This window comes from Mustela lutreola, chromosome X, assembly GCF_030435805.1.
Source record: "Mustela lutreola isolate mMusLut2 chromosome X, mMusLut2.pri, whole genome shotgun sequence".
Taxonomy (NCBI): Eukaryota; Metazoa; Chordata; class Mammalia; order Carnivora; family Mustelidae; genus Mustela; species Mustela lutreola.
Genome location: NC_081308.1, coordinates 87,813,628 through 87,838,784, shown reverse-complemented (window position 1 = coordinate 87,838,784; position 25,157 = coordinate 87,813,628). Strand labels below are relative to the sequence as shown.

Sequence of the window (25,157 nt, the reverse complement as noted above, 5' to 3'; positions counted from 1 at the left end):
ATTAGTCAATAGGGAAATGCAGATAAAAACCACACTGAGATACCATTTCATCTCTGTTAAAATGGCTAGAATCAAAAAGTCAGATAATAAAAAGTGTTGTTAAGGATATGGGGAAACTGGAACCCTTACACACTGCTGATTGGAATGTCAAATGGTCAACCAGTTTGGAAAACAGTATGGCGGTTCCTGAAACAATTAGGCATAGAGTTACTATATGACTCAATAGTAATTCAATTCCTAGATACCTACCCAAGAGAAATAAGAACATGTGTCTTTACAAAACCTGTTCATAGTAGCACTATTCATAATAAGCAAAAGATGGCAACAGCCCCAATATCTATCAATGGATTAATGGATAAACAAAATGTGTCATATCCATTCAATAGAATATTGTTTAGCCATAAAAAGAAAGAAGACCTACTTGTTACGCAATTGATGAACCTTGAAAACATAAGCTAAGTGAAGAAGCCAATCACAAAATACTACATTTTATATGAACACACTCTTATGAAATGTCCAAGAGAGGAAAATCTGTAGAGACAGAAATATTAGTGTTTGCTTAGACCTGGAGGCCTGGAGGCATGGAGGATGGGGCATAGCTAAGGATATGGTGTTGGTTTTGACTTGAAAATGTTCTAAAATTAACTATGGTGACAGTTGCAAATAACTGAAGAGAATAAAAATAACTGAATTGCACATTTTAAGTTGGTAAATTGAATGGTATTATGTGATTTATATCTCAATAAAGTTGTTTTAAAAAAAAAAGAAGTAACAGGGGCACCTGGGTGTCTCAGTGGGTTAAAAGCCTCTGCCTTCGGCTCAGGTCATGATCCCAGGATCCTGGGAATGAGTCCCTCATCGAGCTCTCTGCTCCATAGGGAGCCTGCTTTCTCCTCTCTCTCTGCCTGCCTCTCTGCCTACTTGTGATCTCTGTCTGTCAAATAAATAAATAAATAATCTTTAAAAAAAGAAGAAGAAGAAGTAACATCCCTGAGGTGGATGAGTAGGGGTTATTCACACTAAGTGTGTGAAGAGTGATTAAGAGAATGTTTCAGTCAGGGGGAACTGTAGGAACCAAGATCAGGACCCAAAAGGGCATGGAGCTTTGAAGAAACAAAGGGAATTCTTTAAAAACGATGTTGTTGTTATTGTTGTTACTATTTAGTAAATATCAACTGTTGCAGAGTAGAGATTAAAAGCAAGAGCTTTGACCTTAGGCAGGCATTTCATTTAATACCTGGGTTGCCTTGACCAAGACACTTAATTTCTCTTAGTTTCACTTTCCTTTTTTATTAAATAGTAGGCTAACAACTGGTGCAATCACTCTGGAAAACAATATGGAGTTTCCTCTGAAAGTTAAACATAGAACTACCCTATGACCCAGGAATTACACTACTACATATTTGTCCAAAGGATACAAAAATTCTAATTTGAAGGGCCCCAATGTTTATAGAAGCCCTATAAAAAATAATCAAATTATGGAAGGAGCCCAGATGTCCTTCGACTGATGAACGAATAAAGAAGATGTGGTATATGTATACAATGGACTATTACTCAGCCATCAAAAAGAATGAAACCTTGTCATTTGCAATGACATGGAAATTCAGTCAGAGAAAGACAAATACCATATGATTTCACTCATATGTGGAATTTAAGAGACAAAACAGATGGACATAGGGGAAGGGAAGGAAAAATGAGATAAAAACAGAGAGGTAGGCAAAGCATAAGAGACTCTTAAATAAAGGGAGCCTGGGTGGCTCAATTAGTTAAGTGTCTGACTCTTGATTTCAGCTCAGGTCATGATCTCAAGGCCCTGGAACTGATCCCCAAGTCTGGGTCAGTGCTTAGTGCAGAGTCTGCTGGAGAATCCCACTCCCTCTGACTCTGTTCCTCCCCCTGCTCGCTCGCGCTCTCTCTCTCAAATAAATATTTTTTGAAGTATTTTTTTTAAGAGTTTATTTATTTGTCAGAGAGAGAGAGAGAGAGCACAAGCAGGCAGACAGAGGCAGAGAGAGAAGCAGGCTCCCCACTGGGCAAGGATCCTGATGTGGGACTTGATCCCAGGACCCTGGGATCATGACCTGAGCCAAAGGCAGTGGCTTAACCAACTGAGCCACTTAGGCGTCCCTCAAATAAATATTTTTTTAAAGAGACTCTTAAATATAGATAAAAAACAGGGTTGCTGGATGGGAGGTATGTGGGGGTTGCTAGAGGGGAGGTATGTGGGGGGATGGGTTAATGGCTGATGGGCATTAAGGAGGGCACTTGTGATGAGCACTTGTTATTACATGGAAGTGATGAGTCGCTAAATTCTACTCCTGAAACCAATACTAAACTCTATGTTAACTAACTTGAATTTAAATAAAATCTTAGAAGAGAAAAAACAGTAGGCTAATGATACAATACCTGGAAAAGGACTAAAAGTTCATTGAAGGGAAAAAGGACTCTGTAAGTTCAAGAAAATATTTTGACAGTTACAAAGCAAAAATAATAGAATTATCCATTAGGAGAACATTTTTTAAATATTTATTTCTTAAACAACCAGATAGCAGGAGGTATGGTGAGATATCAAAATGCCACTTAAAGATCATTTTCTTTAGTGAGCTAAAGGGAATTTATTATTTAATTATTTGTGGGGATGGGTATGTATTTGTGTGTACATATTTTTATACTATACCTCTTGTCTTTCATTTGTCTTTTAATCATGGCTGATTAAAGTGTAGTACGTATGGATCTACCTTATTCCTTTAAATATTCCTTACCCACACTATACTGAAAATATTGATGGGGGTACAGGCAACATATTTGAATAGACATTTCTCAAAGTAAAATGTAAAAATGGCCAATAAGCACACAAAAAGATATTCCATACCCAATTAAATTATCCATCCAATGGTTCAGCTGTTTTTGCTAAGGCTCTTGCAAAACACTGGTGTCAGAGTATCAAATAACTGCTTTTGGACACTGTTATGAGAGGCCCCACCCTCCATCAACCATAACCCTACATTGAACTTTCCTTGTAGAGGGAACAGATCAGCTTTTCTCTTGGCTTTTGCCTTTTCCTTTCATAGAGGTGTGGTGACTATGTGTGTATGTGATCTGAGGCTAATTTTCAAACACACACTCTTCCTGTCAGTTTCTCAGTGAAAAATTTTGCAAAGGATTACTCCGTCATTAGCATCATGATAAATAATCTTGCTCCTTTTATTTTGTTCATCATGGTAGCTATGTCTTATTGTAACTTTAAAGTTCTTCATAGACGATTTACTTTTAGTTTCTTAGTTTTCTTTTAAGTTTATTAGAATTCGTTCAAAATCCTATGTATTAAGTAAAAGCTGGAAAGTTACAAATGCCCTGTTTACACTCAACCATATAATGCATTATCTATCTTTTAAACTTGGAATTATAAATCCAAATTTGTGCTGTTAAGAAAGGCTTACCATTCACATTAGGATTTATTGCACAGAGAAAACTGTTACTGGAAGTCAATCCACCTTGGATCTTGATCATCCCTGCACATTTTTATTGCATATACAAAGAATGTAAGACCCTGACCACTCTTTATGCAGGCAGGCCATGTCTCAGAGTTGTGTTTGCCACAAGTAACTTTGATAAATGAGGTAACATCTTTCCTGGATACAGAGCAGGCTTGCTTCTGTTTACAATAAAAGCAATGAATTCTCCAAGCACAGGGTTTCTTTCCTGTTACACAATGCCCTACATGTGCAGACATCCATAAAACGGCCTGTGTCACCCCATAGGATTTGAGGATCATGGAGAAATAATACAAACCAACATGAAGCTCTGGCTATGACTCTTGCCATGAGTAGTAATGTCCTTTGTCTCTGACCCAGGATTCTAGTGTCTTCTGCCAGTGTCCATTAAACAATAGGAGGTTAACTTGTTGAGTTTATGTAGGGTAAAATCTCAGATCACCTAATTCTTTTTTTTAAGATTTTGTTTATTTATTTGACAGTCAGAGATCACAAGTAGGCAGAGAGATGGGCAGAGAGAGACGAGGAAGCAGGCTCCCCGCTGAGCAGAAAGTCCCATGCGGGGCTTGATCCCAGGACCCCGAGATCATGACCTGAGCCAAAGGCAGAGGCTTTAACCCACTGAGCCACCCAAGCACCCCAGATCACCTAATTCTTGACAAGTTCCAGGTATTACCCCTAAATCAGTTATGTGAGAGCAATGTTTCCCACTAGGATTTTTGCTGTCTGTGTACTGCCTGTGCTCTTAGTATTGTGTTTTACTTCATGTCTGTCTTCAAATTGACTTGGTGACTTAATTGAATACTTTTTTGAGAAGGGAACTTTATACTGTGCTATATCTATACTATCATCATTTGCCTGCAACAGACCATTTATTCACATTGAAATAAACACATGAATATCACAATATTTTGGGGTACTCTCTAAAATCATCCCCACCCACCATCAGGCCCTCTGATTAAATCCCAAACTGACTGCATCCACAGGAGTTGTGGCAGGGACAGACTATCTCAACCAATGTTTTTAGTTAGTCCACTTTGAGGTCTTACCTTCTCTCCCATAAAAAATTCTCATCAAGCCCCCTTGTGAAGGAAAAAAAGGGAGAAACTAAGTCTAGTGCTCTGACCTACTACAGGGATAGTTGTCATCCTCCAGGTTAAGTGTGTCCAGGACAATTTGGCCACCAGCCTCAGAGAGTCTGGTGCCTGCTGCAGGCTAGAGCAGAGAAACCAAAGAGAAATGTAACTTGGATGAGCCTTTACACATACTACTTGAGCACTGCCCCTCTGAGCACGGGGTGCAGGGGGGTGGATTCACCCTGTCTTGTCAACTGGCAGTGAGCTGCTGCAAGCTTATCTCACTCCAGTCAGAATCCAGCCCGACCAGCATCCATCAGGCTGTTGCAGCCCTGAAGAATAGTCTGGAGTCATGAATTGACCCAGAAAGAGTATCAGAGGAAAAATAAAATAACACACAACTGAGAAAACTATGAGCCATTGATATGTATAGGTAGATACATATACAGATTTAGGCTTCAATAGCACTTTTGCATTTCCAAGCAAGGAGGGCAGTATCCCCAAATCTGACTTGAACCTCCCTTTAAAATTTACACAGGTCTAGAGGCATCTGTGGAACTGGCAAAGAGGGCTGCCACCAGTCATCTGGGAGATCACTCACCCTAAGGAAATCATCAAAAGATAAAACCATAATCTTTAGGCTCAAAGTGAAGCAATTCTGACTAAAGCATAATGTCTGTTACTCAAATTTGCCTTCTGGTCCAATCCCCAAATTGACCCATCTTGTCAGTCTTATGGGGGAAGTTCAGGCTTGTGGCTAAAATTCCTCACTGTCGAGATATCTTTAAGATATCATGGCCCAAGTTGCCCTTCATAACTATCTATCTAAACTGAAAAAATGGACATTCTTCCCACTTCTGTAGGTCATAGGTCAGTCTGAGGATTCACCCAACTGGGCTTCACTATTTGAGAAATCCAGAACATCATGAGCAGATAGGTAGGGGCCTGGATGAAGGGGACAAGCTACCCAATATACATGATAGTAACAAGGGGAGAAGAAAGGGAGGTGGAGCAGGCACCACAGGAAAGAAACAACGGGGCACCCACCTAACAGCTGCCTGGATTTTTTTTTAAGATTTTATTTATTTATTTGACATTGAGAGAGATCACAAGTAGGCAGAGAGTCAGACAGAGAGAGAAGGGGAAGCAGGTTCCCCGCTGAGCAAAGAGCCTGATGTGGGCCTCAATCCCAGGACCCTGGGATCGTGACCTGAGCCGAAGGCAGAGGCTTAACCCACTGAGCCACCCAGGCGCCCCTATCTGGATTTATTCTTAAGCTCGGGTAAGAACTGCTTTATCCATCGTTCCAAATAGCTGATACAAAGCCCTTGGCAGTTGGGATCCTATCTGGGCAGATGGGGGAAATAACCTGTTAAAATAGAGCACACAGTCATTACCTTATTTGGTCCTCACATGATCCCTTAGAGATTATTATCTCTATTTTATGGATGAGAAAAGATAGAAAAAATTTATTCTTCTAAGTAGTGGTCTAGTGGTAACTTGGAGTTCACGTTTGCTTCTAAAATTCTGTCCACATATATTAAGTGCCCCAGTACCTTTAGAAATAAATTGATTGAGTCCTGAAGATCACTTCTTTTTTGTTATAAAACTTTTATTATTTTAGCAATAATGTGTGTACATTCTAGGAATAAGGAAAAATACAAATAAGCAGGATAAAAAATTACTCATAATCCTACCACTGACTATACTTTTTGTCTTTCATCCTTCACAATTTTTTTCTGTGCATATATGTAATATACAGATGTAGTCTTCCTTTCAAAAATGTGACATTTACATATTACCAAGTAACCTTTTTTTTCATTTTATATCCTGTTAGGAACCTCTTTTTGTACAAATGAGTAAAGCTCTCCTAAAATAAAGACTTGTATATTGGTTCAAAATATGATAAACAATGAGATGCAGATTAACAAGAGATACATCTAAAATCACTAATAGCAACAAATTAAAAGTAGAAAGATGGACAAAGGTATATCAGGAAAATGCAAATCAAAAGAAAGCTATATGACAATGTTAATATCAGAAAAAATTAAAATCAAGGCAAACTACATTAAATAGGGATAAGGATGATTTCGGTTAACCTTCCAACGCATGACTATAAGTTTGTTTCTTACTCTCCTTATCTCATCTATTTCATTCACTTCTCTAAACATATCTTCCTTGCTTAAATGCCTGTTGTGTATATCTTCTTTAAATTCCTGGAGAGACTGAATCAGCCTCTCTCTAAAAGTTCCTTCTGTTTTTTCCTCCTCCTGGGGCTCTTCTTCCTCCTCTGGCTTTTCCTCAGGCTTTGGCTCTTCCTCAAGCTTTGGTTCACTCTCATTTTCTGGTTTTCCTTCAATTTTTTGACAGGGTTTCATCTTGTGAGTTTCTCTTTCTTCCTTCTTTCCTTTCCTCTTCCTTTCTTTTTTCCTGCTTTATTCCTCTTTGAATACAATTACTTCTAGAAAGCAAGGTGACCGTTAAGTCAAAGGCTTGGTGAATGAACCAGTGCTCTGGACAGAAGTCTCTCATCATTTACTTTCTTCGATTCAGAGCTATCATTAAATATCTTCCACTTGGGAGACTTAATTAGCAATCAGGGCTTCCCTGAGCCTGAGGTTCTAACCTCCACGTTCCACCTCCTTCCCTCTCTCTCCTCCCTCCCTCCAGCCCTTTTCAAGGCCCTCCCCAACAAGTTTCTTCGCACAAGGCAAAACGCAAGATCCTCCTAGAACGGAATGGGTAGGGAGAACAGGCGCGGGGTGGGGATGGGGTGGGGGTGGGGTAGAACAGTGGAGCCCACAACCTCTGTCCCACTCTCGCCCCACTCCACCTCAAGGGTCTTTAAAATATTCCCCTCACCTACCTGTACTGATCCGATCGGTTTCTTCCTCCCCTTTTCTAGCCTTGTGTAGTGCTCGGAACGACAGACCTGCAGACCTGCGGACAAACGGGAAACGCTAGGGGTAGAGGGAGGGTTGGAGAAAGGGGGAGGGGGAGGGAGGGGCGAGCGCTTGGTGGGCCCACCCGCACCTCGTACCTTTTTCCTTATTAAGGTATTTGGTTATGAAAACTTCCCCACTTTCTGTTTCTCCCACTTCTCTCCTCGACCCACAGTGCAAGTTAGCTCGAATTTCCCATCAGACAGGGAGTAGGAAAAACAGATTATTTCCAAACTATCTTTAAGACTGAGGCGCGGGTTGGCGGGGGAGGGTAGGTCTTGGGAAAGCGGCAGAGGATGATTATTTTTTAAACAATCACAGGTCTCCTTGTCCTTCTCCCGGGACTCCTAGTCCCTTTCCCAAGAGTCACCATTCCCTGCAGACTTGGAGGAGGGCGGTGGAGGGATGGTTTTGACCAGGGTTCCCTCACAAGTTTCTGCGCTAGGCCACTCCCACCCTAGAAATCCCCAAGCAGTACCTATTTTGACACCAACCTGCAAAATTCCGAGAAGTTGGCTCCTCTTTTCCCTGGCGTCAGGCTCCACCGTCTGCACTGCTAAAGGAAATCTGGTACCCAGACGGGAACAAGGACCAGACTAGCAGGACTTCTGCACACGTCGACTCCTGGTCACGTGAATTGTACGTCACCAGTGAGCTCTGGTCCCCAATCTCCACTCCCACCAAAAGCGCGGCAGAAGTGGGCCCGCCTATACCACCCACCATACATCTGACTTGTCATTCTTTGTTATTGTTGCCTATCCCGGAGGGCAAAATGTTATTCGTCTTTCTGTGACTACTAGGGAGGGGCTGCATCTTTTTTTCTGGAGCTACTAAACTTTTCTATTTCTTTTAAGAATTGTCACTTCGGTGCCTTCAGCTCTCAGGACAGAACTCCTACATCCGTCGCCCCTCCCCTAGACTCCATTTCATCTGTAGCCTGGTTCCTGGCTGTTGTGGAACAGGGTCGGTTTGGCAGCGGGGTGTGTTAAAAAAAAAAAAAAAAGAGACTGGGACAGGAGTGACATTTTTAAATTTAGTTTTCACTTTATTCTCAATACTTGTACGTTCTTTTCTTAAACAAGAGTAACATTTTTGTTATAGTCAGAAAAGACTAAAGCAAAATTACTTTAGTTAAATGACTTAACACACGTACAGTCCCAAGAATAGTTCCCTGGCCTGTTGTAAGGGTTCTAAAAGTGCAAGCTATTTCTTTAAAAAAAAATTTAAAAATAAATAAAAAATAAAAGTGCAAGCTATTATTATAATTATACTGGGATTTCATTTGGGGAAAATGATACAAAACTTTTTTTTTAAGATTTTATTTATTTATTTGACAGTGGAGCACAAACAGGAAATGGCAGGCAGAGGGAGAGGAAGAAGCAGGCTCCCCTTGAGCACAGAGCCTGATGTGGGTTTCCATCCCAGGTCCCTGGGACCATGACCTGAGCTGAATGAAGGCAGAGGCTTAACCCTCTGAGCTACCCAGGCACCCCGATATAAAACTTTTTAAAAAACAAAATATGTTTCACTTCCAAGTCCTGATGGCAGTATTTCCTAGGCAGCTGCACTGCCTGCAGAATGGTCAGCTGTCAAATTACACATTAGGATCCCAAGTTTCCTCATGTGAAAGGACATAATAAGGGTACACCTCATAGAACTGACTTTTGGGAATTCTAAATGATACCTGGCTCATATTATCTTCAACAGATACAGATTACCTTTCAGCCTCACTTCAGTCTTTTCAAATTCACAAATTTGCCAATACAAATTACATAGTTCTCAGAGGCAACATTTAAAAGATAACAGGAGACATACATGTATTTTTGTTTTGTATCAGTTAGAGTGCCCCTTTGTGAGGCAGAATAAAGAGCTCAACAGATTTTGTAGAAAGAAAAAAACCTTAACCCCATGTTGTTTTTATTTCACTTGCCCTTCTGTCACATTTTCTCTAACTTCTGGGAAGAGTATGTATTTGAGTAACAGAAAACCCAAGATAAAATGGTTCGGACCTGCCAAACAGAATACCGGTGTGACAGATGTTAGTCCCAGTGCCAGACCTAGATTGTGTGACCCTTACTAAGTCACTCTCCCTGCACTGGCCTTACCTACCAAACAGGAGAGCACAGGCAAGCTCTCAGAACTTTAGAAAGAAGCTTGTGATTGGTAAAACGTTTCAATATATTGTCCGTAGGAAAACTGAAACATCCTGAATATCAGCTGCTTTCCTTTAGCTTGAAGAAAATAGTTCCAGAAATCCTTAGAGTGTCCTGAAAAGTGAAAGATGCTTTACTGCCATTATCTCATTTTATATTCTCAAACCAACCAACCACAAGGAAAATATTTTCATTTCTATTTTATATAATTCATTTCCATTATGTATACATATACACACATTTCTTATTCTAAACAAAGAATTAAAACAATATGCCCAAAGGCATTGTCTCCTTATATCTGAGCAGAAAAGGCCTCAGCCCAAGGGCCCACTTTTAGAGGGTCAGCATCTGACCCTCTTCTGGATGGCTTCTTCCCCAGGTTAGTGAAGAGTCAGTGGGGCAAGATGTTTTTACCTGGAGCCCTCATTTATTTCCTTCTAGACCACACTCTAGATACCTAAGACCCTAGAATATCCTGCCCAAAGGACCTGGAGTGCAAATCCAAGTCCCACTTGTGCCTCTTCTCTAAGTCTATCCTGAGAGTGGGTCACATTCCCTGTGGGTTCACACTAAAGGTAGAATCAATGAGATAGCTGAAAAGTCTCCTTCACACAAGGCTATTTCAAGAAATCTAAAGGAAAGAGTGGATGGCCAGGCCAACAGGAACTCAGAGAAGTCAATGACCAGTTAGCCCAAAATAGTCAGAGAAAGCTTCAAGCAGGGAAAACAAAAACAAAAACAAAAACAAAAAAAATATGAAAAAAACAAACAAACAAACAAACAAAAACTTGACCTGAGCCTCAGAGGGTGGGCAGGACCTAGATGGAGGGTGGGCAGGAAAGAATAGCAGTCGGACTGAACCTAGGCCTTGTGGTCTTATCATCACCCTAGCCTGTCTCTTGCTGCCTTGCTGGGTAGAAGTCCTCTTGCTCCTCCTTAGGGGGGTTTAATTCTATTGCCAGTGGCTATCATCTGAAAGCAGGGTCAGTGTAAGGACTTTCTGACATGTTCTGCACTTACCCCAAGGATTTTCTCACCTATTTCCAGGTCATGGAATCTGAATTGGTCAACATTTCTGGACAGGAGTTAGTTAAGCAATTGCTAAGTATTTGAAATACGCATTCTCTTGACCCTATAAAGCCATTTTTTGGTACCCATCCTAAGAAAATATTTAATGGTACTCACAATGATTTGCCACACCAAAGTCCATAGATCTGAATTCCTAGCATCAGTCCTTTGACTTGGACTTGGATAAACAAAGAGAAGCCCCAACTGAAAAGCAGCAATGAAGGAACACAGAGAGAGAATTGTTCTAGGCAATAGCAGATATGTACCCAAGCATGTGCACGTGCACATTTACACACGTGTGTACACATTCTCATGAGCCAAAGATTTTCCCAGATTATTTTGATAGGGGATAAAGAAGGCAAACATCATGGATTCTGTTAAAACAATTCAAACTACACCAATGGTATGTACCAATTAGAAATGGAAAGTAACCATTATATTGTGCATACATATAAATAAAAAAAGATGAATTAAAAGTTAAGATATCTAGAACTGCATTTCTATCACAACATACATATATTTATTTGGGAGCATTTAAAATACAAGCATATAGGGGCGCCTGGGTGGCTCAGTGGGTTAAGCCTCTGCCTTTGGCTCAGGTCATGATCTCAGGGTCCTGGGATCGAGCCCCACATTGGGCTCTCTGCTCAACAAGGAGCCTGCTTCCCTCTCTCTCTCTCTCTCTCTCTCTGCCTGCCTTTCTGCCTACTTGTGATCTCTGTCTGTCAAATAAACAAATAAAATCTTCTTTTAAAAATAAATAAATAAATAAATAAATAAAATATGAGCATATAATTAAATTGCACCATAATATACGTATAGTCCACAAAATTAATTCCTATAAAATTTCAGGTTGTGTTATTAAAAGATGAATGAATGATGTGAGCCTCTTTGGTTAGCTGGGTGCAAAATCCAAATCCCTCAGGGACTCCACTGAGTTCTGAGGCCACCTTGTAACAGTTGTTTACTCTACACTGGTGCTTAAATGTCATCCTTCCATTTCTGCCTTTCCCCATACCCCATCACCCACCATATTATATCCAATGCCATCTTATTGTGGGGTCTTATTGTGTTTCTATATCATAGTAGAAATGCGAATGAATATACACTGAACTATTCCCACAGGATATATTTGAGAATGAACATTTAATATAAAGGCAACTTTTACTTTCTAAGTGTTGTATTTATATATTTAAATTTTCTCTTTAATAGTCATGTATTAATTAATAATATTCAGAAAAATTAGAGAAACCTTTGTAAACATGCAGAAGAAATAAAATACCTTGTCAACCATAGTTTATTGAAATGGAAGTGTTTTTATAATATATTGGTGTGTGAGAAAGGCAGGTTACAAAATATAACTTGCAGAGGATCTAATTTTAAAAAGCAATATGCGTGTAGCTACTTATATGTATGTATGCATAGCAAATATTATGGAACAATATACACCAAAATATTAAAAGTGGGTACGATTGGATGATTGGTGGGCTTATGGGTGATTTGTGCTCTCTTTTTATATACTTCTTTGTGGATTCTTTTACATTTTCTCAGTGGGGGTGTGTAACTTCTATAATAAAGAGTAGTCTGTAAACAGTGCAATCTTATTTCATAGCACATATTTCACATATATACTTCTTCTGTAGTGGAGTAGGATCTGATATAAGAGCTCCACTACCTTTTTAAGGCCCTTGCAATGGTTGAATTCTTCATATTTGGTTCCCTTGCCTTGTTTGTGAGTAATATACATTAAAATGAGACTCTTCTTATTTTTCTGACTATGCCTTCTCCAATCTAAGTTTGAGATAGTCAAGCTGTAACACTAGTCATACATAGGAAAGGGAGGAATCTCTTCCCTAAATTTTACCTGGTGAGAAACCTTTCTTCCTAAGATAGTGTTTTGCCAGAAAGAGTAATATTGTTAGCAATAATATATTTTGAAAAGTTTTTTAAAAGATTTTATTTATTTATTTGAGAGAGACACACACAATGAGAGAGGGAACATAAGCAGGGGGAGTGGGAGAAGGAGAAGCAGGCCTCCCGCTGAGCAGACAGCATGATTTGGGGCTGGATCCCATGACCCTGGGATCATGACCTGAGCTGAAGGCAGCCGCTAATGACTGAGCCACCCAGGCACCTAGCAATAATATATTTTAAGCAGATTATAAAATAGTTTTAGTTACCAGTTCACCAATTCAATTCTTTTTTCTTTTTTTAAGTAGGCTCCATGCCCAGTGTGGAGCCCAGCATAGGGCTTGAACTCACAACCCTGAGATCAAGGCCTGGGATGAGATCAAGAGTCAGACGCTTAACTGACTGAGCCACCCAGGCACTGCCCACCCGCCTGGAACTCAATTCTTTTAGAAATACACTTGAATAGAAAAAGAAAATATTTTATTTTTGGCTCTGCTTGACAAATAGCATTTATCTATAGTTCCCCGACTTTTTTTCCAATGAAAATTTTTTTACTTTTACAAATACACACAATAGGGACGCCTGGGTGGCTCAGTTGGTTAAGCAGCTGCCTTCGGCTCAGGTAATGATCCCAACATCCTGGGATCGAGTCCCACATCGGGATCCTTGCTCCGCAGGGAGCCTGCTTCTCCCTCTGATTCTGCCTTCCACTCTGTCTGCCTGTGCTCGCTCTCACTCGCTCTCTCTCTGACAAATAAATAAAATCTTAAAAAAAAATACACACAATAAATATTATTATTTAAAAGCAGGCTATAAAACAATGTGTATAAAATTATCTTAGCTATATTCAAAAATACATTTGGAGGAAAACCCTCAAAAATCTACACTCAATTTCATTTATCTGATGACTCTCAAACATATATCTTATTCCCTCATTATCAGTAAATATTAATTAGGTGCTTACTAGGTGTTGTCAACCCAAATCCACAGGTCTCTTCCAGACTTTTCTTCTCAATTATCATCCCAGATTGGATGTGTTAGTGCAATGAAGTTGCAGCTGGCTGGATTCTAAAGTCAGCATAGGTCAGTGAAATCCTACCTAGTCAAATTTACCTATGAAATATTTAGATCCCTACTTCATAGCATATTAACATAAGTTGCAATGTTAGTGGGGGAAAAATCATAACAAAGTATTTAATCTTATCAGTATATAAGTTTTATGATAATGTGGATTTTTAAAATTTTATGTCTATAATTCTTAAATATTTTCTAAATTCATTTGTTTATCTGGATTACACACACAAAACAATGAAATACACATTTTTAAGATAACTCAACTTGTTCTTACTGTATTTCATCATGTTAAAATTAACAGTAATTAAGTCAATTCTCTGCTGCTTAATATTTAGGTTTCCTCTACATATTTTTTCTATCATAAGCCAAGCCATCACTGAAATCTTTGCACAAAATCATAGTTACTCCCTAAGGAAAAATTTCAAAAATTGAAATTGCTACGTTTAAAGGTTTGAAAAATCTTACGAATTTTAAATGTATATTGCGAAAGGGCCTACAAGTTAATTTAATCAATTTACAAGTGTACTGAGAGTCCATATGCATAACCTCACATAAAATAGCTAGTATGATTTTTAAAAAAATTCCTCAGTTTGACAGGTGAATAAGAATGAAGTTTTCATTTGTATATTTTGACCACTAGGGAGTCTGAAAAACTTATACTTGGTTCTCCACATAGATGTCTTCTTTGGTCAATAACTTTTTGATGTCTTTTCACCAGTTTTCAGGTAGTGATAACTACTGTTATTCTGTTGAGTTTTTTAAAGAACATTTTATTACAGAAAACTATTGTTTCAGTTCGTCTCATTGGTTGTAAGGAATAGATACTTAGGCTAGCTCAGCTGAAACAGGATCCATGATAAGTATTTATGGGGCAGTAAATAGCACTATGATGTTAAGGGAATCTGAAAACAAATAGTCAGTTTCTAGTGGACCTCTAGGCGCCAGAACCAGCACACTATAGTGCTCTGCCATTAACTTGGCTCAGCTGCTGTCTCATTCCCCCTTCCTCTAACATCCCCTTCCCCTTTCTGTGTCTTGGCTCTACCTCATAGTTTCAGCTTCCTCATAATGCCACCCTGCTCATGTATTAGGCTTTCTCAGGTTCCTATGGTACAACAATTTCCCCCCAAAATTTCATGTACCTCACTAGCCCTAAACATGCACAAACTTGTTTAGAATTTTAAGCCATCCATAGACCTCCTGGGTTGAGAACACTTGGTCTAGGTTAATTGATACAGTCAGTGAATGGGGGATGCCTGGGTGGCTCAGTCTGTTAAGTGTCTGCCTTCAGATTGGGTCATGATCTCAGGATCTTGGGATGGAGCCCTGCATCAGGCTCTCTGCTAAGGAGGAAGCCTGATTCTGCTGCTCCCCCTGCTTGTGCTCTCTCGCATTCACTCTCTCTCTCAAATAAATAAATAAAACATTTTTTAAAAAGCCTCTCAAAAGTGGAAACATTAGATCATTTCTCTAAAACAGGACAAAAAAAGACACTTAAGCTCTATAGACATTAATTTACTGAACATGTACAGTGTGGATTTGTTTTTGAAAAATTTAGGTTTAAAATTGTCTAATTAGTCTGTATTTTCAAAAAAAATATTTAGGAAGCATTATTAGAACATTTTCTAATTGACAAATACAAACATGACCAAGTTATGAAGGACTTCCTATTTAATAAAAAAATTATTTTTTTAAATTATTTTTTTAAAATTTTATTTATTTATTTGACAGAGAGATCACAAGTAGGCAGAGAGGCAGGCAGAGGGAGAGAGAGGAGGAATCAGGCTCCCTGCTGAGCAGAGAGCCCGCTGTGGTGCTTGATCCCAGGACCCTGGGATCATGACCTGAGCCGAAGGCAGAGGCTTTAACCCACTGAGCCACCCAGGCACCCCCAAAATTTATTTTTTTAATTCTAAATTACTTTTCTCCCCAAAGAGTCATACTGTCTTAAACATTATGAACAATTAGCTCTTTCATTTGTAGCTGATGCAAAATATTTTCTATTGGTTATAAGTTAATTTACTCAAATAACAAGGCACTCCTGCGAAAAGAGAAATCTTGGGATACTCATTCTCTCCCTCACCCAAAATGTAAGTATTGTATTTCTATAATGTAAAAAACCAAAGAATTTTAAATTTTAAAAAATGGAACAGAAAAGTACACAGAAGAAAAGTTAATGTTCCACTTTCCACTCCCAGCCTCCTTTCCTGATACCTAACTTTATGTCCATTTAGGTGCAAGCAAGGGCCTCAGGAGAAAAATAATGACAAGGGTGAGAGGACACCAGGAGAAGGAACTGGTTGGGGGGCAGGGGAAATGAGGAAAGGGCTAATTCCACAAGAATTGCAAATGGACAGTGACTCAAGAGAAAACGCTGCCTCTTGCTGATGATTAGAGAAAGCCAAAGACTCTACCTGGCCTCCTGAAATGCCAAAGTGGAAAAAGAGACATTCCAGATCCAGTGTGACAGGAGAAGGAGGGGATGAAGTTTTCCCACCGCCCTGCTTGAGTGGAAGGGAGGACTGGAAGTCTATACCCCCACTGTGACGTGGCTGTCACATGACTGGAGTCTATCTGGGCCCAAGTCCCTTTCTTGCTTTGTATCCTGAGTAAAGACTCCTGTTGCAGAGGAGGAAAAACTTCAAGTCAATGAATGGGGGCAAAACAATTGTCCAGGAACGCCCTGGATTTGTGTTCTGGCTTGAGCTGATTGGACTAACTCTGGCACCAGGATGGCTGGCAGCTGAAGGCAGAACCACTAATTGGGATAGCCTTCGTTCTTGACACCCCCTACTTACCCAAAGTCCACTGTGGGTTGTCCTGGGGGCAAGCAGTGTATGAATATGGATACACGGGTACACTCTGGAAAGCTTTCAACTTACACAAGCCCCGCTCCCTGTGTCCCATGCCCTTTTGGTGCAAAACATTTTGGTAATAGAGGAGTGGAAATGAATCAGAGCAGAAGGCAACAGAGATACACAGAAGGTAAAAGTTCTGTTTTAAGTAGTATACCCTCTTCCACCATTGTGGATATTTAAAAGACCAGGAATACTGGAGGCTAGGGTGGCTTTGGAGAAAGAAGTAATATAAAAAGTGACAAAACTGGGACACAAGGTGCTGGGAGGTGAGGGGCGAGTGGAAGGTCTGCAGCGAGCTCTTGGCTGCAGTTGCCAGGGATCCTCCCACCCCGTTCCTCTGCGGGTCAGCGGTCAGGGCTGCATGCCTCCCAGCAAGAATGCGTACATGAAAGGGGAAAAAGACAAGGATAGGCTCGGGTCGGTGCGAGGAACAGTGGTGGAGATGGGAAACACACCCTTTCTAGGGCTCCCCTCCGGGTCTTCCTTTTTGGTGAATGCAGTAAGTCCCGGGGAAGGTATCTACAGGAAAGACGGTGAGCTTCAGAGGAGGGAGGAAAAGAGGAGCGAGCTGGGAGAGGGGTGAGTGGAGGAGGGGCTGTGACTGGATGTCCACTAGAGGGCGCAAGAGTCCTCTCAGGTGGGAAAAATTGAATTGAAAACAAAACAAAACAAATCCCTCCTGATATGGGGACATTGAAAGGCACACAGTAGGGCCCCTGTCCTGGGTCCTAATCTTTCCACCAAGCATTCAGTCCTTTCGTTTGCCTTTTGTCTCCTAGGAGTAATGGAGTCTAAAGAAAATAAGCGGGCGGGTCCGGGGAGGGATTTCAACATGGAAAACATCCTCCAGGAAAGAAAAGGGAAAAAGGAGGAGAAACAGGTCTCTCTGCAGAATGGAAAGGAAGACACCACCACCACCCCCGCCCCCATGAGAGGGAATGAAGACAAAGAGCCTGAAGGCAATAATGGAGTTGGGCTCCACTTTCCCCAGGTTTTAGAATAGGAGTGCCCAATTGTTGTGTCAATAACATCAACATGGTAGATGTAGATGACATGGAATGGTTCACGGAAGGGATGAGAGAGTTAAACTCAGGTAAATAAAGTTAAGGTAGAGTCCACATGGCCTTAATGAAATTACTCTCAGCATCACCACCATGATGAGTTTTTCTTTATGCTTTAAAAACTAAGGTTTACTCTGGAGTTACTACTTTTCAAGTATGGCTTTCTGTTTCTTCACCTTTTCTTTCTTTCTTTTTTTAAAATATTTTATTTATTTGTTTGACAGAGATCACAAGTAGGCAGAGAGGCAGGCAGAGAGAGAGAAGAGGAAGCAGGCTCCCCACGGAGCAGAGAGCCCAATGTGGGGCTTGATCCCAGGACCCTAGGATCACGACCTAAGCAGAAGGCAGAGGCTTTAACCCACTGAGCCACGCAGGCGCCCCCTTTCACCTTTTCTTGATATTATTTTGCTGATTCAATTACTTCAGAGCTTTTAGTATTGCCAACTCCTATTTGAATATTGCATTCCGAATAAATCAAGTCAGCAGAGGTGTTTCACACATTTGAATAGAAAGATGGTCAATATTTATTTATTTGAGTATAGGTGACACACAATATTACATTTGTTTCAGGTGTACAATTCATTATTGATTTTATTTTATTTAAGATTTTATTTATTTACTTGACAGAGAGAGACACAGAAAGAGAGGAAACACAAGCAGAGGGAGAGGGAGAGGCAGGCCTCCCACAGAGCAGGGAGCCCAAAGGGGAGCTCAATCAAATCAAGACCTGAGCCAAAGGCAGCCACTTAATGACTGAGCCACCCAGGTGTCCCTCATTATGGATTTTTTAAAAATTTTTTATTTTTTATAAACATATATTTTTATCCCCAGGGGTACAGGTCTAGAAGAATCATTATGGATTTTAAAATGAAAAAGTTACAGAGCAATGTGTAAATTTATTGCTACTTATTTTTAATTATGTATTATATATATATGAACAGTCTTAAATGTATCTACTAAAATGGGGCTGTTTATCTTTATATGTCATACTTATAGATGGTTTAAAATTTTTTGTCTTTCATACTTTCCAAGGATTTGTATATATTACTTGTATCCTTAAATATAATAAAAATAGTTAGGGTTAGTAATGTGTCAATCACCTTTTTTAGTGCCATTTAATATAAACTTGTTGAAAGAATTTTAAAAGTGCATTTCAAATTACTTTTTTTTTAGAATTTACTTAGCATTATAACTCCAGTACTTATTACCATAACTTTAAAGGGTCACTCTTGTGACCTGTGAAAAGTGTTGGAGGCTACCGCATGGTTTGGGGCTACGGCATGGCTGGAGTCAAGGATCAAACCAGGCCCTGACTTGTGTCTCCTTCAAAGTCTGGACACCTTGACAAGGTTAAGAATGGGAAAGTTGAGTAACACTGAGAAAGGGTCTGTGCTATGTGTCCTGCGCTCCCCTATGTGACTTCCCACACACTCTCCCTATAAAAGGGAACAATGTGGTCAGGGTCATGAATTCTTAGTTGGTCCTTGTTGTTCCTGTACCTCCCACAACCCACTCCCTGGTTGATTGTCTTGCTAATGTCTTTAGCTGAAACTACCTGGCATCAAGAGGTTTGCTTGTAAGTTGATGTAAACTTGTTGTAAAAACTTGCGGTCATCTGACTAGGTACCCATGTATTACTCCTCCTATTGTGGTTTGCCTTATAAATGATTGTAAGATGTGGAATAAAATCCGTACTGTTGGACATCCTCCTCAGTGCTCCTCCTGCCCCCATCTCTTTGTCTCTTAATTCTTTTCACCATCCTCTTAACCCTCACGTTTTCCTGGTCAATTTGTTGCACTGGCCGTGACAGAAAAGGAATACTATTTGCCTCCTAGAGCTGCTGAGTAAATCAGATGTGGTACTGAATGTGTGAACTGTGTTGACTTAGACCCTACCCCGTGTGCTTGCCTTTTCAGAACTGTAAACCCCAGAGATACTCATGGAGGGTTGAGAGATATCTAACCTGTGTCCAGGAACAAGTTCAGGTAGCTGAAAAGTGGGTGCCACCCTTCCCTGGATTCTGCCATGTCTTCTAGACTCTACTGTCACCTCTCATTCATCTTTTTCCATATGCTAACAGTGGTTGATGTTAGGGTCTTCAAGGTGACAAAACCCCACTGATTTCTATGAGATCATTGTCACACTTATGAAGGTGGGTACCACAAAAATGTGCCTCAGTAATTGAACATCTTAGTCAAGATCTTAGTAAAAATAGGCCTTTTCTGTTTTACTTATGAGTCCTCTGCTCTCCAGAGACTCAGACATGATTCCATTTGGATGGAGAGTGTTGGGTCAACACATGAATATGAGACTTCATTAATAAAGTAAATGATGAATAAAATAAAATGATAGCTTAAACAATTGGAGCCAGTCATTTATTATCTTAATTATAATAAAGACTATGTTGGTTTTCTATACATTTTAGTAGTGGAAATTTCAAGAATAACACAACATTGGCTTTTTATGCCTCCCACGTTCTTGCCACAGTTGACTTCTGGGCAGATCCACCCACTAGGGCAACAGGCATACATGAAGTATATAAATTCCAGGCATTTTCACCTTCTTACATCAAAGCAGAGTAATACCCCCAAAACCTGATCTTGTCCCTACATGAAGGAGTTTAAAATATTTTATAAGATTAAAAAATCCATAAAAATGTTATCAATTAATCCTCTGCAAAATTGTGTCATTCTTAGCAAGTAGAGTTTCTTAATCAGCCTTATATTCCTAGTGCCTATTGTAATGTTTGACACATTGTAAATGTTGAATAAATGTTCACTATGCACATTATGACTCTGTGGGGATCCTTGTCCTTGAGGCAGTTCTAACTCTTAACTAAAGAACAGCAAGTAAGTAATTTTATTTCTCTAGAGGCCAACTTATATTTCCTAAGAAGCCTAGTAGGGTCTGGATGGCATGCCAAATTAAAACATGAATAAAATTTAATTTGATTTACAAATTAAATGTGTCACATAGACTGCCTGCTTTAGAATTTTCTCTCTCTCTTGCTAACAATGTAGACTTTAGCACCCCTTCCTATATTCCATGATTTAAACACACTTCTAACTGGGCCCCAAAACATACATTATTATCATGCTTCTCTGAGAGAATCTAATGTGGACTAACACTGGAGAACCATGGTAGTGCAGTAGAAATACAATTATATTGAGTATTGACTTAGTCTGTTTGGGCTGCAATAACAAAAGTACCATAGACTGGGTGGCTTAAATAACAGAAAATTATTTCTCGTAGTACTGGATGCTGGGAAGTCCAAGATAAGGCCCTGGCATCTTGATTTGACGTCTGGAGAGGGTCCATTTCATGTTTCAAGTCTCCTTGCTTTCCATATCACATAAAGAGCAAGGGAGCATGCAGAGGTCTCCCTTATAGGGGCACTAATTCCATTCACAAGAGGTCCACCTTCAGGACCTAATCACTTCCCAAAGGCCAAACCCCTAATTACTACCAAGGTGGGGATTAACTTTCAACATATTAATTTGGCAGGGGGACACATTTAGTCTATGGTAAGTACAAATATGCCTAGAAAAAGACTGCAAGGAAATACCTCAAAATGTCAGAGATCCTAGCAATGCATATATCACATGACCTAAACTGTTTTATTCTATTATTAGTATCTGTTTAAAAAAAATCATTCAACATTTTTCATATTATAAAACATAATAAAATATGTATGTAGATTATATGTGATGGTTTTATTTTTTTCTCAAAAAAAGTGTTTCTGAATCAATGGTATATGTTGCTGATGCTGCAATCTAATAATCAAGAAAGTTAGGTATATAAATATATAGAGAAGTGTGCATACAAATAAGACCTAAAGAAACTCACCACTGGTGATATTTGGAATGGATGTGTAATTGAAGGCAAAATTTTTGTTGTATGTACGTCAATGTCAGGTTCTTTTTTTTTTTTAAATATTTTATTTATTTATTTGACAGACAGAGATCACAAGTAGGCAGAGAGGCAGGCAGAGAGAGAAGAGGAAGCAGGCCCCCCGCCGAGCAAGCAGAGAGCCCTATGTGGGGCTCGATCCCAGGACCCTGGGATCACGACCTGAGTCAAAAGCAGAGGCCTTAACCCACTGAGCCACCCAGGCGCCCCAATGTCAGGTTCTTATATTTTATTTTTTTCTACAGTTCCAATCGTATTGCAATTAAAACAATTCTGACTATATGTCATCATATTAGTTCAGAATATGCAGAAAACAATGGTAATAATAACAATATTCATAATGCAGAAAAAGCATTTGACAAAGTACAACATCTATTCATGAAGTAACCCTCAACAAAGTAGGTTTAGAGGGAGTATACCTCAACATAAAAAAGGCGATATATGAAAAACCCACAGCTAATATCAACCTCAATGGGCGAAAACTGAGAACTTTTCCTCTACAGTCAGGAACAAGACAGGGATGTCCACTCTCATCGCTGTTCTTTTTAACATAGTGCTGGAAGTCCTAGCCACAGTAATCAGAATATAACGAGAAATAAAAGGCATCCAAATCAGCAAGGAAGAAGTAAAACTTCCATTATTTCCAGACAACATGATACTCTATATAGAAAACCCAAAAGGCTCCATCAAAAACTGCTAGAACTTACCAACAGATTCAGTAAAGCTGCAGGATATAAAATCAATGTACAGAAATCTGTTGCATTTCCACACACTAATAATGAAGCAGCAGAAAGAGAAATTAATGGAATCAATCCCATTTACAATTGCACCAAAAACAATAAGATACCTAGTAATAAACTTAACCAAAGAGGTGAAAGAACTGTATTCTGAAAACTATAAAACACTGATGAAAGAAATTGAAAAAGACCCAAAGGAATGGAAAGACATTCCATGCTCATGGATTGGAAGAAGGAAGAACAAATGTTAAACTATCTATACCACCCAAAACAATATACATATTTATCACAATCCCTATCAACATACCAACACCAACAAACAATCCTAAAATTTGTATGGAACCAAAAAGTACTCTGAATAGACAAAGTTATCTTGAAAAAGAAAAGCAAAGCTGGAGGCATCACAATTCCAGACTTCAAGTTATGTCACAAAGCTGTACTAATCAAAACAGTATGGTACTGGCAAAAAATAGACACATTGATCAATAGAACAGAACAGAAAACCCAGAACTAAAGGCACAGTTATATGGTCAATTAATCTTTGACAAAGGAGGAAGAATATGCAATGGAAAAAAGACAGTCTCATTAACAAATGGTATTAGGAAAAATGGACAGCTACATGCAAAATAAGAGTTGTAAAATTGAACAACTTTCCATTTTCTTATGCCATACACAAAAATAAATAAAAAATGTATATATGTAAATGTGACACAGGAAACCATCAAAACCCTAGAGGAAAACAAAGGCAGTAACCTCTTTGATATTGGACAGAACAACTTCTTTCTAGATATATTTCCTGAGGCAAGGAAAACAAAAGCAAAAATAAACATTGGGACTTCATCAAAATAAGATGCTTCTGCACAGTGAAGTAAACATCAAAACTAAAAGCCGACCTACAGAATGGGAGATGATATTTGCAAATGACATATGTGATAAAGACTTAGTATACAAATGATATAAAGAACTTCTAGGGGTGTCTGGGTGGCTCACTTGTTAAGCATCTGCCTTCTGCTCAGGTCATGATCCCAGGGTCCTGGGATCGAGCCCCGTTCAGGCTTCCTGATCTGTGGGAAGCCGCTTCTCCCTTTCTCATTCGCCCAGCTTGTGTTCCCTTTCTCGCTCTCTCTCTCTCTGTCAAATAATTTTAAAAAAGAGTTTCTACAACTCAATACCCTAAAAATGAACAATCAAATTAGAAAATGGGGAGAAAGCATGACGATTCACAGACCTGGGGATAAAAATATATGTATATAAAAAATATATGTTTATAAAAAATAAAAAATTAAAAAAAAAATAAAGTTAAAAATTTTTGAACATTTTGAAAAAAAAAAAAAAAAAAAAAAAAGAAATTTCCCCAAAGAAGACATCGAGGGACCCACAGACAAATCAAAAGATATTCAACATCACTTATCATCAGGGAAATGAGAATCAAAGCCACAATGAAGGATCACTTCACACTTGTTAGAATGGATAAAATCAACAATACAAGGAAGAACAGATATTGGTGAGGACATGATGAAAGGGAAAGGGAAGCCTCTTGTACTGTTGGTAGGAATGCAAGCTGGCGTAGCCACTCTGGAAAATGGTATGGAGTTTCCTGAGAAAGTTAAAAATAGAACTACTCTATGATCCAGCAGTTGTACTACTAGGTATGTACCCAAAGAATACAAAAATGCTAATTCAAGGGGATACATGCACCCCAAAGCATATAGAAGCATTATCTACAATAGCCGAATTATGGAAATAGTCCAAATGCTATTGACTGATGAATGGATAAAGAAGATGAGGTATATGTATATAATGGAATATTACTCAGCCATAGAAAATAATGACATAATGCCATTTGCAAGGACATAGATGGATCCAGAGAGTACAATGCTACCCAAAGTCAGTCAGTCAGAGAAAGACAAATGCCATATGATTTCACTCATATGTGGAATTTAAGAAACAAAACGAACAAAGGAAAAAAGAGAGAGACAAACCAATCATATGATACCTGTCAAGAAATAGGCTCTTAACCATAGAGGACAAACTGATGGTTACCAGAGGTGGGCAGGAGGATGGGTGAAATAGGTGAGGAGGATTAAAGAGTACACTTATCATTATGAGCAGTGAGTAATGTATAGAATTGTTGATTCACTACAGTGTATACCTGAAACTAATGTAACACTGTATGTTAACAATATTGGAATTAAAACTTAATTTAAAAAGGTATATTATGCAAACTGTGTCTATAAAAAAGCTGTTGTTGCTTTTTAAATATCAACCAAGATAGAATTTAAGGCAATGGAGATTTATAAAAAAGGATATTTAATAAAGAAAAAAAGACCAATCCACCAGGATTGTATTATGATACCTAATTTATATGCACCTAAAGACATAAAGCAAAAATAAAAACCAAAATAAAAGGAAGAGTAGAAAAATCCACAATCATAGTGAGAAAAAATAACAGAAGTTTCTTGGTAACTAATTGTACAGTCAGAAAAATATCAGTAAGGATATAAAAAAAATTACCCATGATAGCCTCAGGATACTTGTAAGAGTCCAGGCATTGGAACAAAATCCACGCACTGCCTCTTACTAGTTGTGTGACCCTCACTATTTTTATATCATAAACTCCCTTCCTAAACTAATGAGAACTATAGACTCTCTTCTTAGCATATACATACACCTTGAATAAATGGATTCATCCATCCCTACGCACATATGTGCATTTAATTTTGAACACAAGTTTAAGGGGATCCACAAGTAGCCTTTATTAAGGCTTTGTAGTCCAGTTTAATCAGTAGGAACCTAGATAGGAGGGTCAGATAGAAAACAAATAGTAAGATGAAAGACATACACACAGATCAATAATCAGAGTGAATATAAAC

General features: G+C 39.0%; 1 protein-coding gene across 5 annotated transcripts in view; it reads right to left on the bottom strand.

Moving 5' to 3' along the window:
- Positions 1-6,161: 6,161 nt before the first annotated feature.
- The window catches only part of TCEAL9 (transcription elongation factor A like 9), a 44,969-nt gene continuing 25,973 nt past the window's right edge, over positions 6,162-25,157 (bottom strand). For 2 of the 5 annotated variants that reach the window (XM_059157940.1, XM_059157938.1), the window contains 3 exons: positions 8,007-8,136; positions 7,437-7,510; positions 6,162-7,031 (listed from right to left, as the gene is read on the bottom strand). In XM_059157940.1, coding sequence (XP_059013923.1) covers positions 6,634-6,948 — 315 coding nt within the window. In that variant the 5' untranslated portion in view covers positions 6,949-7,031; positions 7,437-7,510; positions 8,007-8,136 and the 3' untranslated portion in view covers positions 6,162-6,633. Of the gene's footprint in view, positions 7,032-7,436; positions 7,511-8,006; positions 8,137-9,621; positions 9,780-10,850; positions 10,938-25,157 lie in introns of all 5 variants that reach the window. The other 3 variants (XM_059157937.1, XM_059157941.1, XM_059157939.1) reach the window with 3 other exon arrangements.